General features: G+C 31.9%; 2 protein-coding genes, 1 long non-coding RNA gene and 1 pseudogene across 4 annotated transcripts; 2 read left to right on the top strand and 2 right to left on the bottom strand.

Annotated features, from left to right (window-relative positions):
* The first annotated feature begins 10,585 nt into the window (after window positions 1-10,585).
* Window positions 10,586-15,505, top strand: LOC146926731 (rop guanine nucleotide exchange factor 7-like). Its single transcript, XM_085700224.1, has 7 exons — window positions 10,586-12,233; window positions 12,518-12,640; window positions 12,746-12,900; window positions 13,264-13,338; window positions 13,416-13,694; window positions 14,304-14,660; window positions 14,943-15,505. The coding sequence occupies exons 1-7, from the start codon at window positions 11,954-11,956 to the stop codon at window positions 15,300-15,302; spliced, it is 1,629 nt and encodes a 542-aa protein (XP_085556350.1). The 5' UTR covers window positions 10,586-11,953; the 3' UTR covers window positions 15,303-15,505.
* Window positions 15,506-20,015: 4,510 nt separating this feature from the next.
* Window positions 20,016-20,496, bottom strand: LOC146926730 (uncharacterized). Its single transcript, XM_085700226.1, has 2 exons — window positions 20,404-20,496; window positions 20,016-20,318 (listed from the first exon to the last, which is right to left on the bottom strand). The coding sequence occupies exons 1-2, from the start codon at window positions 20,440-20,442 to the stop codon at window positions 20,040-20,042; spliced, it is 318 nt and encodes a 105-aa protein (XP_085556352.1). The 5' UTR covers window positions 20,443-20,496; the 3' UTR covers window positions 20,016-20,039.
* Window positions 20,497-21,327: 831 nt separating this feature from the next.
* On the top strand, window positions 21,328-25,107 carry LOC146926729 (protein FAR1-RELATED SEQUENCE 4-like; annotated as a pseudogene). The gene is made up of 6 exons (XR_015005476.1): window positions 21,328-21,439; window positions 21,648-23,801; window positions 23,873-23,944; window positions 24,046-24,141; window positions 24,224-24,280; window positions 24,369-25,107. The product of XR_015005476.1 is annotated as a protein FAR1-RELATED SEQUENCE 4-like (transcript).
* Window positions 25,108-25,407: 300 nt separating this feature from the next.
* Window positions 25,408-27,070, bottom strand: LOC146926728 (uncharacterized). The gene is made up of 2 exons (XR_015008139.1): window positions 26,296-27,070; window positions 25,408-26,164 (listed from the first exon to the last, which is right to left on the bottom strand). It is a non-coding gene; the product is annotated as an uncharacterized LOC146926728 (long non-coding RNA).
* Window positions 27,071-27,847: the final 777 nt, after the last annotated feature.

Raw genomic sequence — 27,847 nt, 5'->3', positions numbered from 1 at the left:
ATTAAAAAAGCAAAAGCATTAGTTGGGCTAATGTTCAGTAAATATATATTGGGCCTTAGCGCATGGCATGTGGACTACGCTCAAGGCCTTTTGCGTAATCTGAAAAATTACCCTACACCACTGTACTTTTCTTTTACCACTACAAAATATTAAAATTAGACATGGCAACAAAATTCATGTATGTGGCTACCCACCCGAACTCTCTTCGTTTTAATGGGGTTTCCCGTTTTGACTGAGGTGTATATGAGTTTGAGTTTTTCCCGATTTCAAAACACGTGTACGGGATGAGTAACGAGGATATATGTATTCACCCCGAACTCATATCCAAACCTGTCTAGAATGTAGAAAATTATTTTATTACCCATCGAGATTTGTTATGTTGTAAAATCTGTCATTGAAATTTAAAGGAGCAACTCATTTATTTGGTCAAGAAAATGTTAAAGTGATCATATTACTGGATAATGCATTACAACATTGCCCCCAGGATTGGGAAAAAAAAACTTCTTTTTTATTAAAAAAATGATTCATTGTGGAGATGGGGCGGGCATACCCAAATCCGTCGGAGACGGGGATGAGGTCTAATTTCTCATTCCCGTTGGATATGCGTAGGATAACGGATAAATATATGTGGTCGAGGATGGGGATGGGAATGATAAAACATTAGTTCTTCCCTACGCATAGACGGAGCTAGAAGAAGACCAACAGAGGTCACAATCCCCCAATATTTTTTACTTTTTATGCTAGTATGTGTTATATTTTTTTTGTCTTTATTTATTTTTTGTGAACTTTATGTAATGTTGTATAATGAGCCTTTTTTTGATTTAATATATTGGACATTAAATACCGAAGCTTTTAGATTTAATTATATTAATCCCTAACTCGAATTCTTAAAAGAGAAAATAATTTGAGATTTCGTCAGCAATTTACAAAAGAACTCTAATCCATGACTATAATCTCGATTTAGAATTCCTAATTGCAATTTTGATTCATTGTTTGTCATTTTGTTTGTGCTTTCTGAGTCACCGACAACGATTTACTGTTCACAATTTCACAATGAATTCATCCTCACACGTTTGCAATTTCTGTTTCATATTTTCTTTCTCTACTATTTAAATATCACTTTAGTCTATTAATTTTCTAGGAAGTCTCAACACATTCATGATTTTATATCCTTCAAATTCCGTACTTCCTCCATCTCAAATACAGGAAGTAAATTTCGTTCATATATGAACTTTTTGAATTCAAATACAGGATTCCAATTAATCAAGTAAAATTGAATTAGTCTAAAAAATTATTGACCGACAAGATTATTTCTGAGGGGTTATAATAGACACATGTAAGGGCACGGATTACGGATATAATAATTGCCAAATGAGTTTAGTGAGATCTAATTTAAATAACTAGTATGGACACCCGTGCCAAGTACGGGCTAAAATTTTGTCATAGTTGCGGGAGACAATATTATGATGTATCTAGTGTCAGTTAAATTCAAACATGGGATAAAACAACGGAGGTTTATTAACTAATAAGAGGGAAAAAAAACTAATACTTAACCATGAAATTTTTGGATGAAGATGCAGTATCATTCTCACTTATGTGGTTGTTCCATCTCAAATGTGTCGATCGACCGGTGCTGACTCCTCCAGAAAGTCCAACGATGGTATGTTATTTATGTTTGACATTGCGGGGGAGAAGTTCTTGGTGGTGGAACACAGATATTGTGTCAAGTGTTAGTAAAAATTTCACTTTGTATGAAATAGTTTATGTTAAGAAACATATAAGTGAGGTAACCCATATATCTAATGTTTTAAGACTTCAGGAGAAGATGTGATGTCAATTTCAGTTGTGTAGTTAGTTTTAGCCCAATGTGATGATACAATCAATCGTAGACTCCCGCATAAGTCCTAATATTATGATGATTTATTTTGTTAGTTTCTGAGTGTCATTGAATTCTTTTGGTTTGAATTTTAGTTTGTCATTCACTTTCATGCCAGTTTTTTTTATTCAACCTCTGTTATTTCTAATTCCTTCACTTTAGGTTTTTGGTGGGATATGACAATGGAAAAATATATATGTGTTATGCTGAGTTTACAAAATACATGTTTATTAGACATTTTAAATTGATGTTTTTTAATGAGACTAATACTTTGGTAACATAATTACTCAGTAATCTCTAACACCTTTTACAAATCTATATAATTACATGCAACTCACTCTATTTTCTATACCATCACGGATAAAACACGCACTCCTTAGTTTTTTCACTTATCTTTTCTCTCGTGGTCAAATTCCTTTTTCATCTTATTTCTTTTTCTAATTTACTTTATATCTTCTCATGAAAAAAAACAAACAAAAACATTCATATATGTAACCGCCACCAACCCACATTTTTACCATGTCGTGCCTCTGACCTCATTTGACTATCACACCAGATCAGATATACAGAGAGTCTTACATTTAAGGAAGAGATGTTAATGTACCATGTGTGAGTTAAAATTATAAATTGAATGAAATAGTACATATTGAACAACATATAAGTGGGAAGACTAATACATCTAATGTCTTAAGCTTTTAAGGTAAAGATATGGTGTCAATCTAACTTGTAGGATTTTTTTCGTAGTCAAATATGATGCTCAAACCCATTATAGGCTCCCCCAGAACTTTGAACATTATAATGAACTTTTTTTAGTTTTTAATTGCTTAATTTTTTATATTAAATATAAGTTTTTGGATGTTGTTCCCTTTCATGCAATTTTTTTATCCAACCTCTACATTTCAAGTACTTTCACTTCTGGTTTTTAGCGCGATCTGAATGAAAAATACATATGTGTTATGTTTAGTTGTAGTACATGTTTATGAGATATTTTAAATTAATGTGAACGTTTTTTTTATTGACTATAATTTTGATGAAATAATTACTCATAAATTCTCTAACTCCTTCAAATAACCCAAAAAATTACCATTAGCTCTATTTCTAATATTACCATGGACAAAACACGCTACTTTTTTCTCGTATCATTTGTCTCATGTTAAAAAAAAAATAAAAAAAATTTCTACTCTTCTTTCTCTCACTTAATGAAACATGGGAACATAATAAATCTTCATCCATGAAACCATGATCAACCCACCTTTTCTACAATATTGTGCCTACGTGTGATCTTACTTTACTATGTCACCATATCACAAACACAAAGAGTCTTACACTTAAGGAAGATATGTTAATGTGTCCATTTTGACTTAAAGTCCCACATTAGATGCAAAAGTAAATGTTAAGAAACATATAAGTGAGATGATCGATATACCTCATACACTAAGATTTTGGATGATGATGTGCTGTCAATTGTATGGTTAACCTTAACCTAATGTGATGATCCAACTCATTGTAGTCACCATCAGAACTCTGGACCTTTTTTTTGTTACTGAACTCTGAACATTATGGAACATTCGCTTCCATGCTATTTTTTTTATTCAACCTCCCTTATTTCAAATTCCTTCACTTTTGGTCTTTTGTAGAATCTAACAATGGAAAAATGCAGTGTTCCACTGAGTTGACAAAACATTACTTATTAAAAAAATTAAATTGATGTTGCGATTCTTTAATTGAGTCTAATTTGTCGTAAAATAATTACCCCAAAACTCCTAATTCTTCAACAATCCCGCAAAATTACCAGCAACTCACATTATTCCATATACTCTCACTGTAAAAGCACACACTCATTTTTTTCCTTATCATTTCCCTCATGTTAAAATTCCTTTTTTATTTATTTCCTTTTCTCATTCTTTTTCTCTATACTCATGAAATAAATGAATATAACCATCTCTTCTTGAAACCCCCATCAACCAACCTTTTCTACCATGTTGTGTCTCAATATTACTTTATTTGGTTATGTCACCAGATTACAAATGTAGAAAGTCTCACATTTAGGAGAGAGAAGTTAATTTGTCGTATGTGAGTTAAAGTTTCATATTGGATGCAAGAGTAGGTGGTCAAAAAAATATAAGTGGGATGACACAAATAATTAATGCCTTAAAATTTTGGATGAGGATGTGGTGTTAGTTTCACTTTTATGGGTGCTTTTACCCAAATGTGATTATCCACCTCAGTTTAGGCTCCCCCTGGAAGTCACAACATTACGATGAACTGTTTTGTTAGTTTTAGATGTCATTTGTTTAATTTTTTATCATGTTAAAATTTTAGTTTTCGAATGTCATTTGGTTTGACGCAATTTTTTTAGTCAACCTTTATTATTTTAAATTACTTCACTTTTGGTCTTTGGTGTGATCTGAAAATGGAAAAATGTAGATGTGTTATGCTAAGTTGGCAAAATACATGCTTATTAGACATTTCAGGTGAAGATGTGGTGTCAATCTCACTTGTGTCATTGCTCTTACCATAATATGATGTTCCGACCCAATGTAGGTTTCCCAACATTATGACGAACTAATTTATTGGTGTTTTGATTTCATTTGTTATTCTTTTTTAGAGTTAATTAAGTAAATGGTCCCTATAAATATCCACAATTTCATTTTTAGTCCATACAAAAATAAATCGCACTTTTTTGTTATTGTAAAAAAATTCGTCAGCAGTTTTAGCCTTTGTCAAGTTTTTTTATCAGCATTCTTAGTCCCTGTAAAATTTTTAGTCCGTGTTTTTGGTCCCTAAAAATGCCAAATAAAAATGTTACAACGATTAAAAAAATGCAATTTTTTTTTCAAGAAACTAAAAAAAATCTTTATATTTATAGGAAACATTTACTTAATTAACCATTTTTTTCGGTAAAACTTCATTTGTGGATGTCAATCGCTTTCATTCTATTCTTCTATTCAACCTCTATTTTTTCAAACTCCTTCACATATGGTCTATGGTGGGGTGTGACAATGGAAAATGCACATGTGTTATGATGAGTTTACAAAATACATATTTATTTTTGTCAAAAAAAATACATATTTATTAGAAATTTTAAAATGATACAACGTTTTTTTAATTAAGTCTAATTTTTTGGTAATAATTACCCAAAAATTTTCAACTCCTTCAACAAAACCACATAATTACCGATAATTCAATCTATTTTATGTACTCTCACGGATAAAACACACAGTACATATTTTTCACCTTAATTTTTCTCTCATGTTATTTTTTTTTCTTGATATTTGTTTTATTTTTCTTTCTAGTTTCCTTTCTCTATTCTAGTAGATGAAAGGAATATAAACCTTCCTTCATGAAATCACCATCATTCAACTTGTTTGAACATGTTGTGTCTAATTTTGACCTTATTTGACTACGTAACATAATTATGGACGTAGATAGATGCACAATTGATTAGGATATGTTAATGTGTCAAATGTGAGTTAACGTTATACATTGGATGGAAGAGTAGATTTTCAGCAACATATAAGTCAGATGACCAAAATACCTAATGTCTTAAGGTTTCATGTGAAGTTGTGGTGTCAATCTCATTTGTATGGTTGCTATTGACCTAATACGATCATCCAACCCGGTAAAAAATCACTTGGAAATCCCATTATGATAATTTATTTTGTTAGTTTTCGGTTGTCAATTGTTTATTTTTTTATTATCTTAAAATTTAGTTATTAGATGTTATTCTCTTTCATGCTATATTTTTTTTTATTCAACCTCAACTACTTCAAATTCCTTCACTTTTATTCTTTGGTGAAATTTGACAAAGGAAATAAGCATATGTGTGTTGCTGAATTGACAAAATAAATGCTTATTAGAAATTTTAAAATAATGTTGCGTTTTTTTAGTTAGTATAATTTTTTGGTTAAATATTTACTCAAAAATCTCCAACTCCTTAATCAAACCAGTAAAATTATAGGCAATTCACTCTATTCCTTACACGCTCATAGAAAAGCACACACTCCTTATTTTCCTTATCATTTCTCTCATGTTCAAATTATTTTTTTATCTTCTCTCCTTTTCTAATTTATTTCATAACTTCTCATGAAAGAAAGGAACATAAACTCCATTAAATCACCACCAACCCACCTTCTTTACCATGATATGTCTTCATCTAATTTTATTTCGCTTTGTTACCAAATCACAGAAGGGAAGAGTCTCACACTTAAAGGGAAAGATGTTAATATGTCTTATATGAGTTAAACTTTCAGATTGGATGCAAGAGAATATAGTGACAAACATATAAGTGAGATAATCCATAAATTCAATGCCTTTAGGATTTGAATGAAGATGTGATGTTAATCTCGCTTGAGTAGTTTCTCTTAGTCTAGTGTGATTATGCAACTCAGTTTACGCTCCCGCGAAATTCGTTACATTATGATGAACTGTTTTCTTCCTTTTTGGATTTCATTTGCTTAACCCTTTGTTTCTCATGAAAGAAAGGGAAAAAACCATTTGCATGAAACCGCCATCAACCTACCTTTTTTAGCATGCCGTGCATCCGTCTAACATTATATTGTTATGTCTCTATATCAGGGTCGCAAAGAGTCTCACAGTTAAGGGAGAGATGTTGATATATCAAATGTGAGTTAAAGTTCCACATTGGATGCAAAAGTAGATTTTAAACAACATATAAGTGAGATGACCAATATACCTGATGACTTACGGTGTGTTTGTTTCAAGGTTTGTAATATGATTCCCGGGAATGTGACATTTGAAATGCAACATTCCCATGTTTGTTTCAAGTTTTGAAAATTTGTTCCCATGAATGTTATTTGCACATAATTTCTTCTATTGTTATTCCCATGCTTAAAGGATGAGAATCTAACATTCTCATGAGAATAGAACTCAGCTTGCCATAACTTCCCACTACCACTCACATTTATTTTCATTTTTATCTTTTTAACTAAATAATTTCTAAAACATTTCCATGAAATCTAAATTTTTAACAAACACATGAGTTGGAATGCTATTCCTAGAAATATCATTCCTATGAATATCATTTCAAGGAATGTAATTTCTTACCTTGAAACAAACATGCTTAGATTTTGGTTCATTATGTGGTGTTATTTTTTTAACTCCTTAATAAAAACCATAAAATTACCAACAACTTTCGGACAATATGTTTGACCGAGCAATCCCAATTAGCATGAATGATTAAACCAACACATTCTTTCAGTAAAAAAAAATCAAGATTAGAGATGGTTTAAGTATAAGGGATATTTCATTTTTCATGATTAATTTGAAATAAAAATTCATTTTCAAGTTCACGGCAATTTTCCAACTTACGGGTTTAACCTAGCAGTAGAAGGACAAACTTTGAATTTCGAGATTCAGAGTTTCGAGCTCTGTTAGTATCCTTGGAGATAGGTAAATATATTTTTGAGTGCTCTTTTATCTCTAAGACTATCCACAATGGTGGGTACTTCATCTATTTAGCACCATACTAAATAAGCACCAAATTATGGAGCAAATAAATATGATGCTTGTAGAGAAGGGTGGCTATGGAAGCACCCTCTCTCTCTCTTCACTTTTTTGAGGCCCTACCTAAATAAATTGTATAAAAAAAATTGTTGAAATTTAACGATTTAGAGTTATTGGTGGGACTAATTTGGTCATTTTTTTGTGAGGTGCTCGGTTGGCGAGATTGAGTGCTTATTCAGTTTTAATATTTAAAAATTGTAAAATTGATGATGTGTATATATATGACCCACTTAAGCACCTAAAATAGATGCTCCATGTGGATGGTCTAAGGTCTTTCCTACATTGGACAAAATGAACACTCTCTCACCATAAATGTTATACCCCAAGAATCATTATGGTACAATGATCATTAGTGATATCTCGTGTACATTTTTATTTTTTAAAATTAGCCGTATATGTATTAAATAGTTTTTTTTTGTATTAAAACACATTTGCGTGCATTTGTTATTAAAAGACATGACATAATTTTAAAAAAAATCAAGATAAACATTGTAGAAAATTCGTAAAATTGAATTTGAAAAATCACTGAATTATAGCAAAAATTTAATTTTGGATATCATTCAATTCTCCTTTTATATTGTGTTTGTTATTGTTATTTCTTTAAAAAAAGTTCATTTAGAATACGTCCAACAAACTTTAATTTTTCATAAAAAGATTGAGGCTTTTCAACGACTACTATCGGAATCTACAATTTACAATTTAAACAAAATTGTTTTTTTTTTATCGTAAAATATTTAGGTGAGTTAGACTCTGGAGAACACATCAAGGTCAGGACATGTCTAATGACTCAATGAACACTTACAAAGTTACCTAGAGATCCCCTGTCAAAGAGATTATTACACTAGTAGCGGGGATTGAATCATAAGAATGAGTCAACCTTAAGTAGGAATGCTATTATTAGTACAAATAGCAAAAATAGTGAATCAAAAGATGTTACCATATAATGATATCATTTAAATAACATTTTTTTAATCTGATCCAATAAATGAGACATTTAATAGAATCATTTTAATTTAAATGACCACATTAATGACTCTTAATTTATTTTATCATGATTATACTTAATAAAATGAAAAAAAATCACAAAAAAAGAAAATATTAAATATGTCAAATTATTCAAATTAAAGTATTTGAAATTTAGAGATTTGTTTTTTTGAAAATTTAACGATAATTTTTTCAAATACATGAAATATTCCCAAAAAACAAAAAATATTTTTGTTTTTTGTTTATTTAAAAAAAACTTAAAATATTCAATAGTTTTTTTCTAAGTAATCTCAAGTATTTGAATTTCGATAGCACATCACTCTTTCTTTGCAATATAATTTAAATTTTTTATTTCGTTTAATTAATGGCTACAATTAAGGATATTATTTAAAGAACATTTTAATTTTTTGGTTGACCTCTTTAAAAAAAATGTATGGCCTATTAAACGATACAATTTAATAGTTATAGGATCAACCCAATTAAAATGATGCATAAAATATAAGTATTATAAATTATAAAAATATAATATTTCAAAATTAATGAATTGTTTGTAAATTAAATAGTACCTCTAAAGAAATGAAGGTAAAACATTAATAAAAATAAGTTAAAAGATTCAAATAATTCAGTTTTTTTATACTAATAGAAAAATTGAACTTTTTGAATTTTAAATATCTTTCATTTATTTGATATAATATACTTCAATATTTGTTTATTTCCATCTTTTTTTGGTTTAGTTGTTTCCTTTAATTAAGGGTTATAATTAACGATGTTATTTAATTTGTTTTCTTTTTCCTTCTCATCCATCAAATGAGGTATTTTCATTCTTAATAATTAAATGAGACCTCTTAACCTTTATGAAATCATTCTAATTTAAATTAAATGACATATTAATTACTCTTAAATTGTTTTATCATTATTATCCTTAATAAAAGGAAAAAAAGAATATTTGTGAACTATATAAAATTATTAAGTATATAATTCATTCTGGCTTGTTAATAATACCAAATACGTGAAACTTAGAAAGAAAAAAAAAGAAAACAAAAAGAAAAAAGACACGACATTGAGACAAAAGATTGAAAAGAATACATTTTTTTTTATTGAAATTGTGCGTGGAATTGCTTGCAAATGGAGGTTATTTATAATGCAGTATAGATAGCAAAATTAACAATATTTTTAATAGTCCCTGAAAAAATTTATTTAATAGTAACTATCTAATTGACAAATCAAAGGAGAAAAAAAGTCATATATTGATTGTCAAATAAATGAGATGAAATGACACTTAAAGGATCATGTCCTATATTGTCAAAAAAATAAAAAATAAACCATGATTATTGATCAATGGTTGATTGAAGCTTTTGATACATTCTATTGAAGAAACTATGTTAAGTGAAAATCCGTCATAGTAAAACATGATGAAGTTTAGATGTCTTCTTATAAGAAAATGTTTGTCCAAATTAGATGATGTGAACCAATTGTATGCAACCTTTAGGATGATGTTTAACATATCTGGACATGTCTGGGGATGTGTTTAAAAGCATCAATTATGATTCATCAAATAAGAGTTCATGTGTAATATATTATTTGTGTAAGACAAAAGTTCATAAAATAAATATAGATAAAGACTAAATCAATTTATTGAGATTAGTTTTTCGACATATCAATTCATTAAAAATATTCAATCAATCTAAGGTATCTAAACTCTAACATCATGATTCTATATCAAATACAAAACATTGCCTTGACTAAAAATTAATATTGTTGATGTTGAACGTCTTGAAGTCGTAGAATGTAGACACATGCTCTCCAATGGGACCCTGAGAAAGTAGCATCAACAATTAACAATTAGATACAAATAAAAAAGAAAATCAACCCTATAATCTACAACCAAATGGTTAAACTTCTATCTTTTAAAACACATAAAATACTTGTTATTACAAAATAAAAATTATGGGAGAAGAGACACATGAAAATAATGAAAAACAAATTGTCTATATATAGGGGAAAAAATCAAGGCATGATCAATTTTGATTGGTTGATGAAAACTAAATTAGTCATGGTTCATCTTGATTGGCTAATAAAAAAATGAATGAGTCATAATTCAATTTGATTGGATGATAAGAAAGCATTAAATGAGATGAAGAATGTGAAGATGCCACATGTACTCTTCAAAAAAAATTAAGGCAAATGTATATAATAAAGATTAACCTCAAATGATAACACAATTTCTAACTTTCCTTACAAGGCTTTCCCTAATCTTAAAAGTAGCAATTTTCTATTGCTGGTTGTTCCAACTGAACTCGTAAAAGCAAAAATTAAAGAGCTTCTACCAAAGACCAACATAACAACTAGGTTGGTGAATTGGAAAAGTTGATAGAGATACTAGCAAGTAGTAAATCTTAGAGTCACATGTTTAGTACATAGTTCATTTAATTCGCATTGGCTCCCGTAGAATTTTGAAATGTACTATAGAGTAAATAGTTTATGTATTCCTATTAAATGTGAAATGTGTGCATCACGCTTTTGTCCGTTTGTGCAGTTGCGTGCAAAAATAATTTGGTTAAAATAATAAGTTAAAGTGTGATCTACCATGTAAAAATGTGAAATATTTACTTCATCCGTTCTCTATTAATTGATATAGTTTGACCATGTACATTATTCATATTCTTAAACTATATTTTTCTATTAATTGCTATTAATATATAAAGATCAATGATATATAAAATTTTGTTGAATTTGTCTCGATTAATATTTTTTAAAATATCTAATATTTATAATTTTTTCTAATAGATAATTAAAGATAAAAATTGTACAATAACATATTTGAAACAACCAATTGTGTCACTTAGAAACAAATGGAGTATCTTCGATCTCATGTACAAGGGAACGTTGGATCAACAATAGACAATTATAAGTATTAATAACATACATCTGAAACATTAACAAAAAATTAATAAAAATGTAAATTATATTCTTTTTTACAGATTTTTTTCGTTGTAAAGTAAAAAAAAAAAAACTAAACTAATAAAAAATGTAAATGATTACATAGTCTAACATTTACTATAATGATATTGTATTGAACATTTTAATCCTTAATTAGTATTTGAATTTTTTACAGATTTTTATTATATATTCACTAAAAGAAAAATGAAGACTATATATATGTTTTGGCTCCTTTCAAAAAGGTATATACGTATCATGTATGTATGTCACATGGAGGAACAGATACTGACTTTGTATATTGATAAGGCTAAAGAGAGCGTTCCAAAGAATTTGATTCTTCAAATTTTAATTTTTTTCACAAGTCACTCTCAATATCACGTGCTTTGATCAATCTTGAGAAATAATGATTGTCTTCATCCTTCAAATATAAGTAAGCAATCAAAGTTAACTCACAAAACATTCCAAGAACTTATCTATCATTTAAAAACATCATGTTAACAACTAATTAGAAAGTGACTACACCAAACAAATAGAAAAAATATAACCTCAACAATAACATCAACAACTAACAGCACTATAGAAAAGTGCTAAATAGTCTATGTTTTCTTGAAGAAGGTGAAAATTACAATGAAGAGTGTGGATTTAATTGAGAAAAATGAAGTTAACAATGATGAAGGAAACAAAGAATGTGAAAATGGGTGTAATGATGTGATTTTGGTTGATTTGGATGAAGAAAAGAGTGTAGATAGTAACTCTAGCAGTAGTGTTATGGAGTCATCGATGGAGTTGCCGGTTGGGGAAGTTTCTTCATGTGATTGTACTAGTCGAGATGGAAGTGAAGTCGAAGAGGAAAAGGATTCAAGCAGTGAAAATTTTGAGAAACAAGTTTCAGTATTGCCAATGCCAGGTATTTCAAATTATTTTATTAAGATTTCTGCAATGTTGTGATTAATATTTCACACAGCGACAAATGAAATTTCATAATGCAACATTGGTAGCAGCCAAAATCGTGAAATCCTTGACGCGACAGTGACCTCTACTGCTATTTAACACCTTGGTTGCAGATACAAGTGCGCTAGTATACCGTTTACAAAAACCATGTTTGCATTATTAATTTATAGTTTTTGCAGTGAAGTGCTATGTATGATGAGTTCAACAGAATATTTTTTTTAATTTTATTTTGATTATTAGTGCTAGAGATTGAGATGATGAAGGAGAGGTTTGCAAAATTGTTACTTGGAGAAGATATGTCAGGTTCTGGAAATGGTGTCCCTACAGCTTTGGCTATATCTAATGCCATAACTAATCTATGTGGTATGCACTTACAAAACAGTTTCTTCATGCTAGTTTTGGTGTTGAAATTTAATGAAATTTGAATTATAAAGTTTTGATATTTTTATACATTTCTTGAATCTGTAGCTACTGTTTTTGGCAACCTTTGGAGATTAGAACCTCTGTCACCAGAAAAGAAAGCAATGTGGCAAAGAGAGATGGAATGGCTTCTATGTGTTAGTGATCATATTGTTGAATTTAAGCCTACTTGGCAAACATTTCCAGATGGAAGCAAGTTTGAGGTACAAGTATAACTTTAGAAATTTCATGTGAACCTATACAGGGGTATGATGTATCTGTGATCATTCTTATATATAATATAAAATCGATAATTTTCACCGTCACGCGGTTGATCCGAGTAGTTAATGACTGAGACATTTTAAGCAAGTGGTCAGTGGTTCGATTTCAGACTCTTTTGTATGAAGAAAACACAATTGGCAAGGATGAAATCACCTTGTGTGTTCGACAAATTTTTTTTATAATTTTTTTATTATTAATGTTTACGTGTTGGTATCGATATCATGTCTAATATCGGTATCTATGTGAGTGCTTAACACACATTATTGTTTGATGCTTAACGCTAGTTATTTTCATATTTGAATCAGGTCATGACTTGTAGACCACGCTCGGATCTCTATATCAATCTGCCAGCTTTGCGAAAATTAGATAACATGCTTCTTGTAAGATGTTTCTTCATTTTATTCACATTAATTCAGTTTTTATAGCAAAATTTTCTAACCATTTTCTCTCTATACAGGAAATACTTGACAGTTTTGTCAATACAGAGTTCAGGTATGTAGACCAAGGTGTTATGGCTCGCAATGAAGATGGTTCGTCTTCGTTTCAGAGACAAGAAGAGAAATGGTGGCTTCCTGTACCTCAAGTTCCTCCTTGTGGTCTCCATGAAAATTCAAGAAAGCAGTTGCAGCATAAGCGCGATTGCGCAAACCAAATATCGAAAGCTGCAATGGCTATTAACAACATTACTCTAGCTGAAATGCAGGTTCCTGATGCTTATTTAGAGTCTCTTCCAAAGGTACTACTTCTTATGTTTTTTTATTATTTGAAATGTTAGCATAACAATTATATACACTAAGAAACCACCCTTTCGCTAAGGATTGAACATATGAAGCGTGATTTGATGGCCTAATAGTAGATAGCTTAACAGATTTAGATAGACTTTGATACCATCTTAACATTCGGCTGAGTGTAACTCAACTATGCTAAACCAATGTATAAGGTGAGACATGTCTCTCACTTATAGATATTTCTCCGGACCATGTCACATTTAATGTAGGACTCTTAACACATGGACTTGAACTTTTTTGCAGTGTAACTGCACACAATAAACCATATTTAGACGGTCCATATTTCAATGTCGATTTTGATATTTTTGTAAATGTAAATTACTGAGCATAAAATATGGATCGTCTAATCTTGATCGAATGGTCTAGATATGGCTAACTACGTGCAGTCACAGAGTTGTGATTGCACTCAGCCCAGATCTCTCAACATATATTCTATTATCATAATCAATGTCATTGTTTGTAATCAATTGTCTTTACTTATTGTTATATTTATTCTCATATTCTCATGCTTTGTATATAACATGATGGAAAAATGGTTTATCCAACCCTTTTTACAGACTACAAGAGGTAGCTTGGGGGATGTTATTTACAAATACATTACATCAGAAAATTTTTCTCCTGAAAGTTTGTTTGCTAGTCTTGAAATATCCTCTGAACATCAAGCCGTAAAGATTGCAAATAGAGTAGAGGCTTCTATTTATATTTGGCATAAAAAGACCAACTCAAAGCCTGCAAATCGCGCTACTAGATCGAGTTCAAGATCATCATGGGGAATGTTCAAGGATCTAATTGTTGAAGGAGACAAAAGTGAAATGCTTATAGAGAGAGGAGAAAGCCTTCTACTATCTTTGAAGCAACATTTTCCTTTTCTCCCTCAAACATCCTTAGATGTGAGCAAAATCCAATGCAACAAGGTTTGTGATTATGTTTCAATCATGTTCTATCCTAAATCTTTTTTTCTTAAATGTATTTTCAATCCCCAAATCTTGTCTTATTTGCGATTTTGGTCCCTCTATTTTTAAACTCGCTAATTTAGGCTTTCAGTTTTCAAAATATATGACAAAATAGAATGACCAAAATCTTGAATGAGACAAAATAGAGGACCGGAAATTGTAAGTAAGTCAATTTATTTATTTTTTTAATTCTTGAGTATTGAAAAGATTGATCTTAGTTTTATAAATCAATGTGTTTTTTAGGATGTTGGAAAATCCATTCAGGAGAGTTATTCGCGAGTACTAGAGAGTTTGGCGTCGAATATTGTCGCGCGGATCGACGACGTGCTTTATGTGGATGACCTAACCAAACATTCTGATCAATTATCATCTCTATCAAAAGTTGGTGTAATCACTACCAAGAGTATTTCAGTTCCATATGATAAGGTTGTGACAAATTTTCTTAGCATTGATAGAAAAGAGGACTATAGTTGTCCAATTGAGAAGTTGGTTCCAAAATTAAATACATTTGATGTAGTGCCAGAATTGGAAACAGATATGGAATCCAGTGATTGCATCGAAGATTTTAAGCTCAATTTAATGGATCAGGCATGGATAGAGTGAAAGGATTTTTATCTCATAGATGAGATAGTGCATTTTTTTTCTTCTGATTGTTTAATTTTCTATTTGGGGTGTTTGTATATTTTGTGAATGTGAAAGGGAAGAATTTCAGTGAGAAAATGAGGAATAGAAAATAATGTATTGTTCTGTAAGTTTGATTGTATTTTTTTAGAAGCTTCTTTACACAATTAAGACAAATTTATATATACTTATTATCGACTCAGGGCTTAGTTACACTTAAAGTTCCTCACCTCTCTCCTAAGATGTGTGACTAATAACAATATATAGAAGGATCAACACCAAAAATGATATATTGGCAAATACACCTACCTTAATTGAACAAGAAATATAACCTTTTTATCTCTTTGATCAGTTTTCTATAGCGAAGTGGTACATAAAGAAACTCATTTTTTTTTCTTAGTATATGCTCCATTTATTTATGATTTCTGCTCTTCCACAACACATTTCGCTCCCACCCAGTTGAACTGACCAAAATACCCCTACGTTAGTTAACTAACACAAGTGTTAAAAATTGCGCAACTTAAGTCACGCAGCGTGAGTTAAGTAGCGCAGCGTGACTTAACTCACGCAGGAATATTTTGACAAAACACAAAACACATGGCAACCCAATTCTCCCTCAAATTGCAAATCGATTCCTATGAATGTTATTGATTGATAGATGATTAAGCAGCAATTATAATCCAAGGGAAAAGTTGGTTGGCAGCAATCGATTCAAAGCTTGAAGGAAAATATGATTTGGCAGCAACGATAATCCAAGGGAAAACCAATTCAAAGCTGAATGAAGTGGCAGCAATTGCATGAATATTACTCAGGTGTATCGATTTGCAGCAATTGCAATATGATTTCTTACGTCTATCGATTTGCAATTTGGAGGAGAAATGGTTTTCCTGGGTTTTATCATGTTTTAAAATACTCCTGCATGAGTTAAGTCACGCAGAGTTTAACTCTTGTGTGAGTTAACTCACGCAGAGGCATTTTCGGCAAGGCTGCAGGGCGCGGGTGTTTTGTGCAGGGGGAAAGCAGAAATCTTTATTTATCCTAGTTGGAGACTTGGGAGAGTGGACCGAACACTACTTGGGTCCATGACGTGCTATAAAATTCCATGAAATTCAACGTGGTTCTACATTGTGTGATAAATGACGTTCAATATAGACCAGTTGTAACATTTTTTAAATCGGTTCATCCGATTTAAAAAGTGTGTTGAACGGTATTTAACTACAATTTATTTTTCATAGGTTCCTAAAGAGTAATCTTCGTACTAAATCAGATGAAAAGAGATTGATCCTAACCGGATGTCAAATATGTGAGAGAGAAATTCTAACATATGCAAGGTACAACCTTAGTTATTCAGCGTGCGCAAATCTTATTTTCAATAGGATGGTAGGTATGATTTCCAAAATTCCAGGGTAGTGTAGCTCTGCCATTTGAGTTGTTGGCGAAGGATATTGATATAGTTATGTCACTGGCCTAGTTATACATCAATATTTAGGACATATAAATTTATTGATATCTCTTTTGCTTCTATTTAATTGATGTTTATATGTATATGTTGATTATTATTTAAAGATAATTGTTATAACTAATTTATACTACACTTTTTGCTTTCATTGCTTTCACTACGAAATATAAGGTAAAATGAAACAATATAGTGATTATACATTTCGATAAATTTTCTGCCTGAAAAGTTCAAATTTAAATCTACATGTGTAGCACCTAGATGGCTCATTGGTGGTCGTTTAAAAGGAAGAGCCCCTTTGTTTGTGCATAACACTGGTTAATTTAAAATAAAAATGCATTACTCATATGGAAGTTAATAGATCTTTAGTGTCCTCTTAAAGATGAATCCAACCCACCACAACTCTTTGGGAAAATTTGAAGTTTTCAAATGGGATCATTAGTGAGACAAACTTGTATCTTTGTGAAAAAAGAATTAAAAAGAACAACCTTGTATGTTGTGTCAGTGCGCAAGGGACATCACTTATTAGGTGGATTTTAGGGTGAGAGTTCAATTAAGTCCATAACCAATGAAGTATAAAAAAAACACCATTAAATTTAATCAATGATCAAAATTATTTAAAAATAAAAACGAGAACATCTATTCCTTTTCACTCACAATTTTTTTTCATATCTCTATCCTCTTCAACTTTTTTTTTTCCACGCATGTCCTCTGCAACTTGAGAAGATGCAGATCTTATGTGCGGTTGGTTTTGTTTACTGGACAAGACCAAATAAGTAACCATTATCTTTCATCAATTTAATAAAATATGTATACAAACAATAACACACTATAATCAAATTGAGGGTGGTGGGACAAAATCAATCCAAGTCGACACATTCATTCAAGAATTCTGCTCTTCATCCAACTGTTTTTGCTCGTTCCCAACTGAAATTCTCATAATTCCCATGCATGAGTTAACTCACGCAGAGATTAACACTAACGTGTGTTAACTCACGCAAAGATGTTTTTAGAATTTCAGTTGGGAGCGAGCAATTTTTATTGGATAAAGAGCAGAATTCTTCATTCAATCAAATAAATTGCATCTTATCGAGTCATGGTCATAGTGGTAATGGAAATGGAAATTTAATTCAGGTGGTTGGTCAAATTTTAACCTTTATTCCACCTTTGCTATCAAACCAATCGAAATACAGAAATATCCATAATCTTCATTCAATTGCATCATGGTGGCTAATTTTCATTGAGGTTGGTTATCATCATTGTTCCATTTTACTTTAAGCATCTTCTACGTATTTGTGGTGAATTGAAAATGATGTAATTTGGGAAGAAATGAGGGTAGGGTCGTGTGTGAAAAGGAATAGATGTTGTTATTGTTTACTTTAAAAAATCTAGACCATTGATTCAATCTAATGGTATTTTTGTTGGTGCTTCACCGGTGAGAAACTTAATTGACTTCACCGATGATGGAAGTTTTTTTTTTGTCAAGTAGTCTAGTGGCTAGAGCTTATACAATTTAATTGTGGAGAAATAGGGTGTCCGGGGTTCAAACCCCGACCCCTGCTTATAAAATAGCTGAGCTAAGTTCACGGGGATAGTTAATATGAAAGTTAATAATTCACAATTAAAATATTCAATCTCATTGTACATTTGAAAAAGAAAATTTCATAATTGATTCAAAATTCTCTTAGTTAGATTGAGCAATGATCTATCACTTTTTAACAAAAAAAAAGATTTTGCAAAAGAGGCTAATACTCTACTTTTTCACTACAAGTTTTCGTCAGTCACTTGAACATCTTTATGCTTCATGACAAGAACAAAGAGAAAAGACTATCTCATCATATCTAAGCACGAAATGTTTTTAGGAAAATGACATTTCAGCTCATTTTTGGCCAAGTACGTGTCCACATTTTACATTTAATAAATCATCATTTAAATGCAGTGATATTTTCAGACTTTTATTTTTACAGAAACGTTTTCAGACTTGTAATTTTAAGGGTTAATATGTGTTTACCCCCTGTAATATAGGCCATTTCCGGTTTTACCCCCTGTAAAATATTTTTTTTGGATTTCGTCCTCGTAATTTGAAGATTTTTGGTTTTGGACCTTCATGAGCTTTGACAGTACAAAGTCAAAGATATGGCAGGGGTAAACCGAAATTTGCTCAAATGAACGGGGGTAAACCAATTTTTTTTCAAATCACAAGAGGGGTAAACCTAAATTTGCTCAAATTACAGGGGGTGAAATTTTCAATGAAGGTCTAAAACCAAAATATTTTCAAATTTCAAGGATGAAATTCAAAAAAAATATTTTACAGGGGGAAAACCGGAAATGACCTATATTACAGGGGGTAAACACATATTAACCCTAATTTTAATTAACTCAACTTGCAAAGCCTTTACTACGTCAATTTCATATAGTTTTATTTTTGAACAAAATTAATTTGTAAAAAATATATTTCATCTTCCCCTAAAAATGGTATATTCATTTTCAAAAGTACTTTCTTGATTTTTAAAATGAACAAAGAACACGGCACATCACATATTAATAAGTGATGTTCTTTTTCATTCTTGAATATACAACCATATTAATAAGTGATGAATATTCTTGATTTTCAAAAGTACTTCCCCTAATTTGTTTTCCATAATAAGTAGACACATAATTGAAGGATAAAAACATAACTATTATTTCACACTTACTTCTCGTAACCTTAATTGAAAAAACAAAGAACACGGTACATCCGTGATGTTATGTTACATAAGTCAAACCAAAAGTTACTCATAACCCAAATTAGTAAAAATCAATATCTCTCAAACAAACACTCCATGTAACTCTGTTTTCAACCTTGTTTGTTGATAACAGTAATTAAAACTAAGTGGTTAAAAATTTACTCTTCAACCTTCTTGTACCTTCTACTCCCTCCGTCATAAAATATAAGCAAAAAAATCTCATTTTCTTTGTATCAAAATATAAGCAAAAAACACCAACTTTTATGTTATTATTGTGTTTTTTCAAACAAATCATCTTTTCCAATATAAAATTAAATGCATGTTGCATTCAATTTGTTTCTCTTTTTATTTTCTCCATAATTTTTAACCAATGAGAATTATTTTTATATCTTTCCATGAAACTTATTCCAAGGAGAACACAAAAAATTATACCTCAAATCACTAAGTATTGGTTTTCTTAATAAGTGTGAATTAGTGTTTTTTGCTTATAAAAAAAGACGGAGGGAGTATACTTAATTATTCCAATTCCATATGAAATTACTGGGCTGTTGCATTTACAGCTGCAGCCACTATATCTTCGGCATCCGGAATTGGTTGATTTTCAGCAACAACCTCTGCTTCTTCAGCCTGCTGTGTTGGTTTCTTGTTGCGAAGCTTAAATATAGCCCATCCTAAGACAGATAAGAAGACAGCTCCAATGGGCAAAGCAATTGCAAGAGTCAAATTAAAATGATTATGAACATTAACCTGTACATTTGTTGATTGCAATTGTGGCGACTGTGTACTGTAGTTCATTAACTTTCTCGTCATCTTCACCTTCAAATTAGAAAATAATCATGTCAAAAACGGGAAAGTTATAGAGCATTTATCATTACTGAACAATTCTTATTAGACCATTTACCTGAGCCTCTACCAGAGAATCTCTAGCAAAATACACCATCGTTTTCCCAAAACAAGTTGTAAAGTGTGATGGAATAAAGAGAAAGAGAAAGACTTGAATGAAAAAATGTTAGCGTTCCCACAACATATAGAGAGAGGGAAGCAGATTTCCTGCTGTAACAGCAGGATGCTGTAAGACGTGTGAGCCGTCTGATCAAAGATAAGTGGCTGAGATCAAACTGTGTAAAAACATGCAGAACAAATCTGAACTGTTGGATCAGTGTTTTATGGCTGAGATTGACCACTGAGTGAAGCAGTTACAGCAGGGAATCCAGGTCCCCCTAGGTGACTAGATAACAAAAAGGCAAGTTTGACCCACGTACCCTAGTCGATAGTGTATATGGGAAAACTTTGAGCTGGGTCTGAGATTGCCTTGCATGGGACAAACGAATATTGGGAAAACTTTAGGCTACGTTTCAACGTAAAAGGAAAGAAAGTAAAGGCTGTACTTAAAGTAACAAATAAAAGAGCAACGTTGTATATCAAAAAGATTTTATCAAGAAATCGTCCCGAAATTAATGTTAGCCAATAAAATTTCAGTTTGGCCGGAAATCATCGGGTGGTGGGTGTTATGTATTTTCTTTTATGAAACTTTAATAAATAGGATTGAAATCTAAGGATGATAATTCTGCCATGTCATTCTTGAATTCATCAAGAAAATCCATTCTTGATAGAGAAACTCTTGTATGAACCAGGACCAAGAAATTTGGTTGAAAAATGCTGTTTCTCCCGACACTATTCAACCCGAGAGTGTCCCGAGAGTGACGTGGTTTTTTTTTTTAAAATATTAAAACAATTAATTAATAAAATAAAAACAAAACAAAATAAGCAGATCCCATCCACCGCTAATTAACTAGAAATTAGCAACCTGCACTAAGCAAATTCGGCAAGAGACCCACAGCGCTGACGGTTATCGACTCTTTTTTCAACCGCAAAGCTTTGATTGAAACAGCAAAATTCCAGAAGTCAAGTTGTAATGGAAACAGTGCAAAAATCAAGTAAGTTAACTACCTTAAATTGGGTAATCACCCATCCCTCATCAACTGATCAAACTACCATTATATGATAAATCAATTTTGATTTTGATTTTTGATATTGAAACTGATTTGGATTAGCCTAGTTTTGTATTTAATGCTTATTGTGATGTTGTTATCACTTATATTTTTTAGTCAACTAACATAAGTTTTTTTTAATTTATAGCATTAGTGGAAGAAGTATTTGTATCTTCTGATGAAGAGGAAATCAGAGAGGGAAATAATAATTTTGATGATAGTTTAGAAGAAGATATTGTTCATGAAGATGAAAAACCTCAGGTTGGAACTATATTTAGCTCTAAAGATGAACTTTTTGAGTATTACAAGAGTTATGCCCAATCTATGGGTTTTGGAGTTACTAAACTTAGTAACAAAAATACAGATGATGGGAAAAAATACTTTACTCTAGCATGTAGTCGTGGATCAAAGTATGTGAGTAAGGCGAAGAAGCTTTTGAACCCAAATCCTTTAACAAAAACCCAGTGCAAGGCTAGATTGAATGCATGTATTTCTTTAGATGGAACAGTTACTATTACAAAACTTGTTCTTGAGCATAATCATGATCTAATCCCTGACAAAGCACGCTATTTTAGAAGTAGCAAGTTTTTGGATCCTCGTTTGAAAAGGAGGTTAGAACTCAATGATCAAGCTGGAATAAATGTAAGCAGAAATTTTCGATCAATGGTTGTTGAAGCAAATGGCTATGAGAATATGACATTTGGTGAAAAGGACTGCAGAAACTATATAGATAAAGTGAGGAGACTACGACTTGGGGCTGGAGATGCTGAGGCTATTCAAAATTATTTCGTTAAAATGCAAAAGCAAAATAGTCAGTTCTATTATGTAATAGACATTGATGATAAAAGTCGCTTACGAAATGTTTTTTGGGCAGATGCGAGATGTAGGGCTGCATATGAATATTATGGTGAAGTCGTAACATTTGACACTACTTACTTAACAAATAAGTATGACATGCCTTTTGCCCCATTTGTTGGAGTAAACCATCATGGCCAATCTGTGTTGTTGGGCTGTGCTTTATTGTCGAAGGAGGATACTAAGTCCTTTACTTGGTTATTCCAAACATGGTTAGAGTGCATGCATGGACGTGCTCCAAATGCCATAATTACCGATCAAGACAGATCCATGAAAAATGCAATTGCGGCTGTTTTCCCAAAAGCTCGTCATCGATGGTGTTTGTGGCATATAATGAAAAAGGTTCCAGAAAAGCTAAGTAGATACTCCAATTACGAGTCTATGAAAACACTTTTGCATGATGCTGTATATGATTCTTTGAGTAAGAGTGATTTCATGGAAAAGTGGGAAAGAATGATTGAAGATTTTGAACTTCATGATAATGAATGGTTGAAGGGGTTATTTGATGAAATAAATCGTTGGATTCCTGCATATGTGAGAGACACGTTTTGGGCGGGAATGTCAACGACTCAAAGAAGTGAAAGTATGAACTCGTTTTTTGATGGATATGTAAATTCAAAGACAGCATTGAAGCAATTTGTTGAACAATATGACAATGCATTGAGAGATAAAGTTGAAAAGGAAAACAAGGCTGATTTTGGTTCATTTAATACAATGATAGCTTGTATAAGTCATTTTGGCTTTGAGTTGCAATTCTAGAAAGCATTCACCAATGAAAAATTCAAAGAATTTCAAGTGGAGGTTGCTTCTATGATTTACTGTCATACTTGCTTTGAGAGATTGGAAGGATCAAATTCTATATATTCTGTTATAGAGAGCAATAAAAACTTTGACATAATTAAAGATATAGTGTTTGAGGTATCCTTCAATGAGAAAGACTTTGAGTTACATTGTATGTGTTGTTTGTTTCAATTCAAAGGTATTTTATGTAGGCACATCCTTTGTGTTCTTAAGTTAACAGGAAAAACAGAGTCATTGCCATCCTCTTATATTTTCTCTCAGTGGAGGAAGGATATAAGACGAAGACATACCCTTGTTAAATGTGGTTTTGATCATTTAGTTGGAAATGCTAAATTGCAAAGAGTTGATAAAGCATGTGCTGACTTTTATGAAGTTGCTTCTGAGGTGATTAATACCGATGATGATTTGTTTAAAATGAGGAATTGGATCAAGGAAGTAAAAAATGAGTTTACCTCTAAAGAAGCATCCCCTGGCATTGTGGAAGATGGTTCAGTTCAAAATCAAGTGATTAAAATTCTTGACCCTATACCGACTCGAAGTAAAGGGCGTCCTCCTTCAAAAAGGAAGTCTTCTAAAGTTGACCAAATTGTGAAGAAAATTTCAAAAAAAAAAGACCCAAAAAAGAAGTCAACAGAGTGGAAATCAACAAGAGGTAATTTTAAGATTTGTGTACATCTAAAGTAATAATTTTGAATATGTCTAATATTCAATACTTAATGGCAGGGCCTGTGTGCATCTAAAGTACAAGAGAGTGTTCAAGTAGTTGATGTAGTTGGCACACAAGAGAGTGTTCAAGTAAGTTAACTTAATTTCTTTTTATTTCTCAACTTTAGTTCTAAATGATCAATGAGACACTACATATTGATTGTCTATGTTTAATACGTATATGTTTTTAGGGGGAACAAATTAGTTTTGGGAGGAATGGACATGGTGGTGTAAATAATTTAGCTCCCTTCAATCCAAATTCAATACTTATGAGTAAAGTAAATCAGGTGCAAGCATAAAATCTAGTGCTCTTTAGTTTCCTGTAACATTAATATTGTGGATCTAACAAGTATTTTCCATGTTATTTAGGTTCCATTTTATTCTCAAGTCATGAATCATGGTGTTTCCTATTTTGAATTGTTACAGGTACTATATTTTATTATAGTCACTGTTATTTTTAAAATTAAATATTTTGATACAAATTCATTAATTATGTCGATTGTTCTCTTTGTAGGCACAACACCATGTGAATGATCTGTCGTCGTCATCAATAACACGTGAATCATAAATACAAGTAGTGAAGATTGTTCTTTTGCTCGGGCACTGCTGCTGCGTTAGGTGGAGTGTTTTATTTCGTGTTTTTCCTTTGCTAGGGCACTGCTGCTGCTGTCATGTGTTGGACTTTTGGTTTGGGCTTGTTGGCCTCCTTGGCAGCAAAGGTTTTAAGTCTGGGGGAACTGCTGCATCTGTCAAGTGCTTGACAAGTTTTGGTTTGGCCGTCATGTGCTTGACAGGTTTCGGTCTGGGCTAGTTGGCCTCCTTGACAGCATAGACTTTTGCATTAGGGGGTGCTGCTGATGTTAGTTACTGTTAGTAGTGTTAGGGTGTATTCTGTTTGGTTTTTCCCATTGTAGCCGCATATATACGATACCTTGGTTTTGGTTTTCGTGTGTTGGTTTCCTAGCCACAACTGTTACGTCTTGTACGTCTTTGTACGTTTTCAGATATGTCTAACGTTTAAGAATTGGAGTGGTATAATGAGGTTATATATCCATGTTTCGATGAAATTTGTCTTCACAGGGTTTCTATTCATTTTTAAATCTGCTATGTAAGGCTGCATTGTAAGGGCTCATGCTACATGTTGAAGCTTGGCATAAGGCTGCACATTTTTTTTTCTGTACAATTCTCTGTTTCTGGTTTTATCATCTTGTGGTCCAGAAACTAGTATTTCATGTTCCTTTTGGGCCTGCAAATTGTTGTCAGCTAGAACTTGTTCATCAGGGTTTTCATTTAAATGGATTAAAACATGAAAATAAGATTTCAAAAGGGAAGCCTGGAACTGTTTTAGTTAGATAAAATTTGAGTATAAAAGGAACAAAGGAACCCTGCATAAAATGAAAAAGGCAACACAAATGTTATATGAAATATCACACCCAAATAAATTTTGTTACAAACATCAAAGTGAAAGTTGACTAAATGAAACCTCCTACACAATATGTAATAACCTGCCAATAAGTTTATGAGTAAAGTGAAAAGAACTGAACAGAGAGAGAGAAGAGCAAAGTCAGATAAATCTCATCTTATTCAATTAGTGTAAAAGTGATTACAAGAGAGCATGTTTATAGTAGCCCAACTCTAACAATGCTATTGGGTTATGTAACTAACCCCCTACTTATTTGCTAAACTAATTACACAGTTGTTTCTACAAAGTTTACACCACAAATCAAATCCTACATTGACTCAACATATAAAAAAAAATTAAAAAAATCACTACTCTAGTGCCAAGTTACTACTGTAGAGGTCCGCAAACCCCATGAGCAAAACCGCCTTAATTGAGTGAGATGAACTAAGAAATACAATTGAACACGCTTCAATCAATAAATAGTTTCTTCTTCATTTTGCTGTCGTCTTTCAATTCACTTGTACCTTATCAGTCTCATGTCATCACTTTGTTTCCTTGTGAAGGCATGCACTGCCATCATGTTTGTAGTGTCCAGCAGTAAGCCATGTAGAGTAATCTGAGTCCTTATTTGATTCTTTAAAAAATAAGGTAACCAGACACTTTGGCTGGCACTGCCTTGTGCAAGAATCAGAGGATAAAACATGCCTTCAATCTTATATGGGGCACAACCGCAGGCCTAGCTTTCCTTCTCAGCTGCTGCACAACCGGCATAAAAAAAACCCCAGCATCCACATCAAAAAACAGTTCATCAATCACTTCAGATCCATCTCTCTGGCCAAATCAGTCACAATATTCTCTTCATCTTTCACATTATCTTCATCAACTGGCTGAGAACAAATATCTAAAGCCTGCAAGAACCAAATTCAATAAGTAGAAGTTTTATAGCAACCACATATTTTCAATAAAATGCACTGATACTTATGCCTGCATACATTTAATTTTTATGCATCTGTACTTTTTATGAAATTATGAAACTCACCTTCACGCTTGTTTCAACTACAGCAGTATCCGAGACCCTTGAGTGCTCTCTAGTTCTTTTTAGGTCCTCCTGGCATGATAAGCCAGCATTACAAATTGTATAATGTTTTTCTTCTTCTGTTAAGCTTCATACCAGACACATCTGTGCAAAAAATTCAATATACTTTTGCTGATATATAAGAACTGCTACATGCCTTGAAAAATAATTTCTGTAAGTGTAAATTTTCTTTGATACATGAAATGAATTGAGTGCTATGTATAGAACTGAGTTATACCACTACTGTTAAAATTCGATAGAGAAAATTATCGTGGATATAGCCACCGGAGAATTCACCTTCATACAACACACCAGAAGGCCATTGTATTTTCCCAAATCCATTTCTCATCCCTGTCTCCACTCACCATCATATACACATCCATCACCCTGACCTTCAGGAACATTGCCGAGAAGGGATCCAGAATATGGCTTGCCATTAGGAAGAGAGAGTTCCCCTACTCTAAAACCAGCAATTTCAGTGGAATGAACACCTTCGCCGTTTGTCAATATAGACCCAATTTCCATATAAAATCGCTGTAGGAAGCAAAGGAACGGCGACGGCGAAATACGGCAAAGGAACGATAACGGCGAAATACAGCAATTGAACGGCGACAACCAAACACGGCAAAGGAACGACGATGGCGTAATAACAAGCGAACGACGAGACGAAACACACACAAAAAGGAGTCGGGAGAAACAGGATGAGAGGATGAGGGTGTGCTGGTCGCGGAATAGAGGATTACAGTGCCTTGTCCAGATGTGTTTACACGTAATCAACATGTCACTCGGGACACTCTCGGGAAGGAATTTGTCGGGAGAAATAGCAAGGCTGAATTTGGTTTGGTCACACATAGAGTTTTTGTCTTCTCTCTCTCTTCACAAATAAACAAATACTTTCCATTTTCTCTCTCTTCTCTTTTCTCTCTTCTCTCTCTTCTTTCTTTGGTTGTGACCAAAGAAAATTTCTTGGTCCTGAACCACCTAAGAATTTCTCTTCTTAATATCTAGCATTTTCCCAAATAAAAATATTCAATCAATTGTAAAGTTAAAAAATATCAGACAAAAGAACCATTCCTAGTCTGCGACGTGTCTGTAATGTCAAAACACCACGTGTCTATGTAATCTGAAAATAGTGAAAAATAATTCGAACAGACAACTGAAACACTGCATACAGTTTCACCTGTTTTTATTTTTCCTTTTTTTTTCTTCTAATATTTCAATCATGTTTTTTCTATACATATTTTCTATGAAAAATATTAGATACCATCGACCACCACAAATTTATGGAATTTTTATTCGAGGGGATAGTATTTATAAGAATTAAAATCAATTTTCGTAAAGACAAAAATATAAATAAATTTTCTTTAAGAATATAAAAGTATAATTAACTCAATTAAAATGATCAAGAATTTTGTGAGGTTATTTTACATAATCGTTGACTATTTATGTATAGGTTTTGCTAACAAATGCCTAAGGGTATTTTTTTAAGGGACCTGCAATAACAAATTTTGTTTAA

Source organism: Medicago sativa, chromosome 4, assembly GCF_051527215.1.
Source record: "Medicago sativa cultivar Bolivia chromosome 4, Bolivia_mono, whole genome shotgun sequence".
In the NCBI taxonomy this organism is placed as follows: domain Eukaryota; kingdom Viridiplantae; phylum Streptophyta; class Magnoliopsida; order Fabales; family Fabaceae; genus Medicago; species Medicago sativa.
The sequence above is the reverse complement of the archived record's forward strand: the minus strand, read 5'-3'. Positions and strand labels throughout refer to the sequence as shown.

Excerpts from the sequence above, each read along its gene's own strand:
- LOC146926731 (XM_085700224.1), top strand. The coding sequence starts at position 11,954 with ATGAAGAGTGTGGATTTAATTGAGAAAAATGAAGTTAACAATGATGAA. Across the intron at positions 12,234-12,517 it reads TTCAGTATTGCCAATGCCAG|TGCTAGAGATTGAGATGATG; the intron begins GTATTTCAAATT and ends TTTGATTATTAG. Across the intron at positions 13,339-13,415 it reads AATTAGATAACATGCTTCTT|GAAATACTTGACAGTTTTGT; the intron begins GTAAGATGTTTC and ends CTCTCTATACAG.
- LOC146926730 (XM_085700226.1), bottom strand. The coding sequence starts at position 20,442 with ATGGTGTATTTTGCTAGAGATTCTCTGGTAGAGGCTCAG. Across the intron at positions 20,319-20,403 it reads ATTCTCTGGTAGAGGCTCAG|GTGAAGATGACGAGAAAGTT; the intron begins GTAAATGGTCTA and ends TCTAATTTGAAG.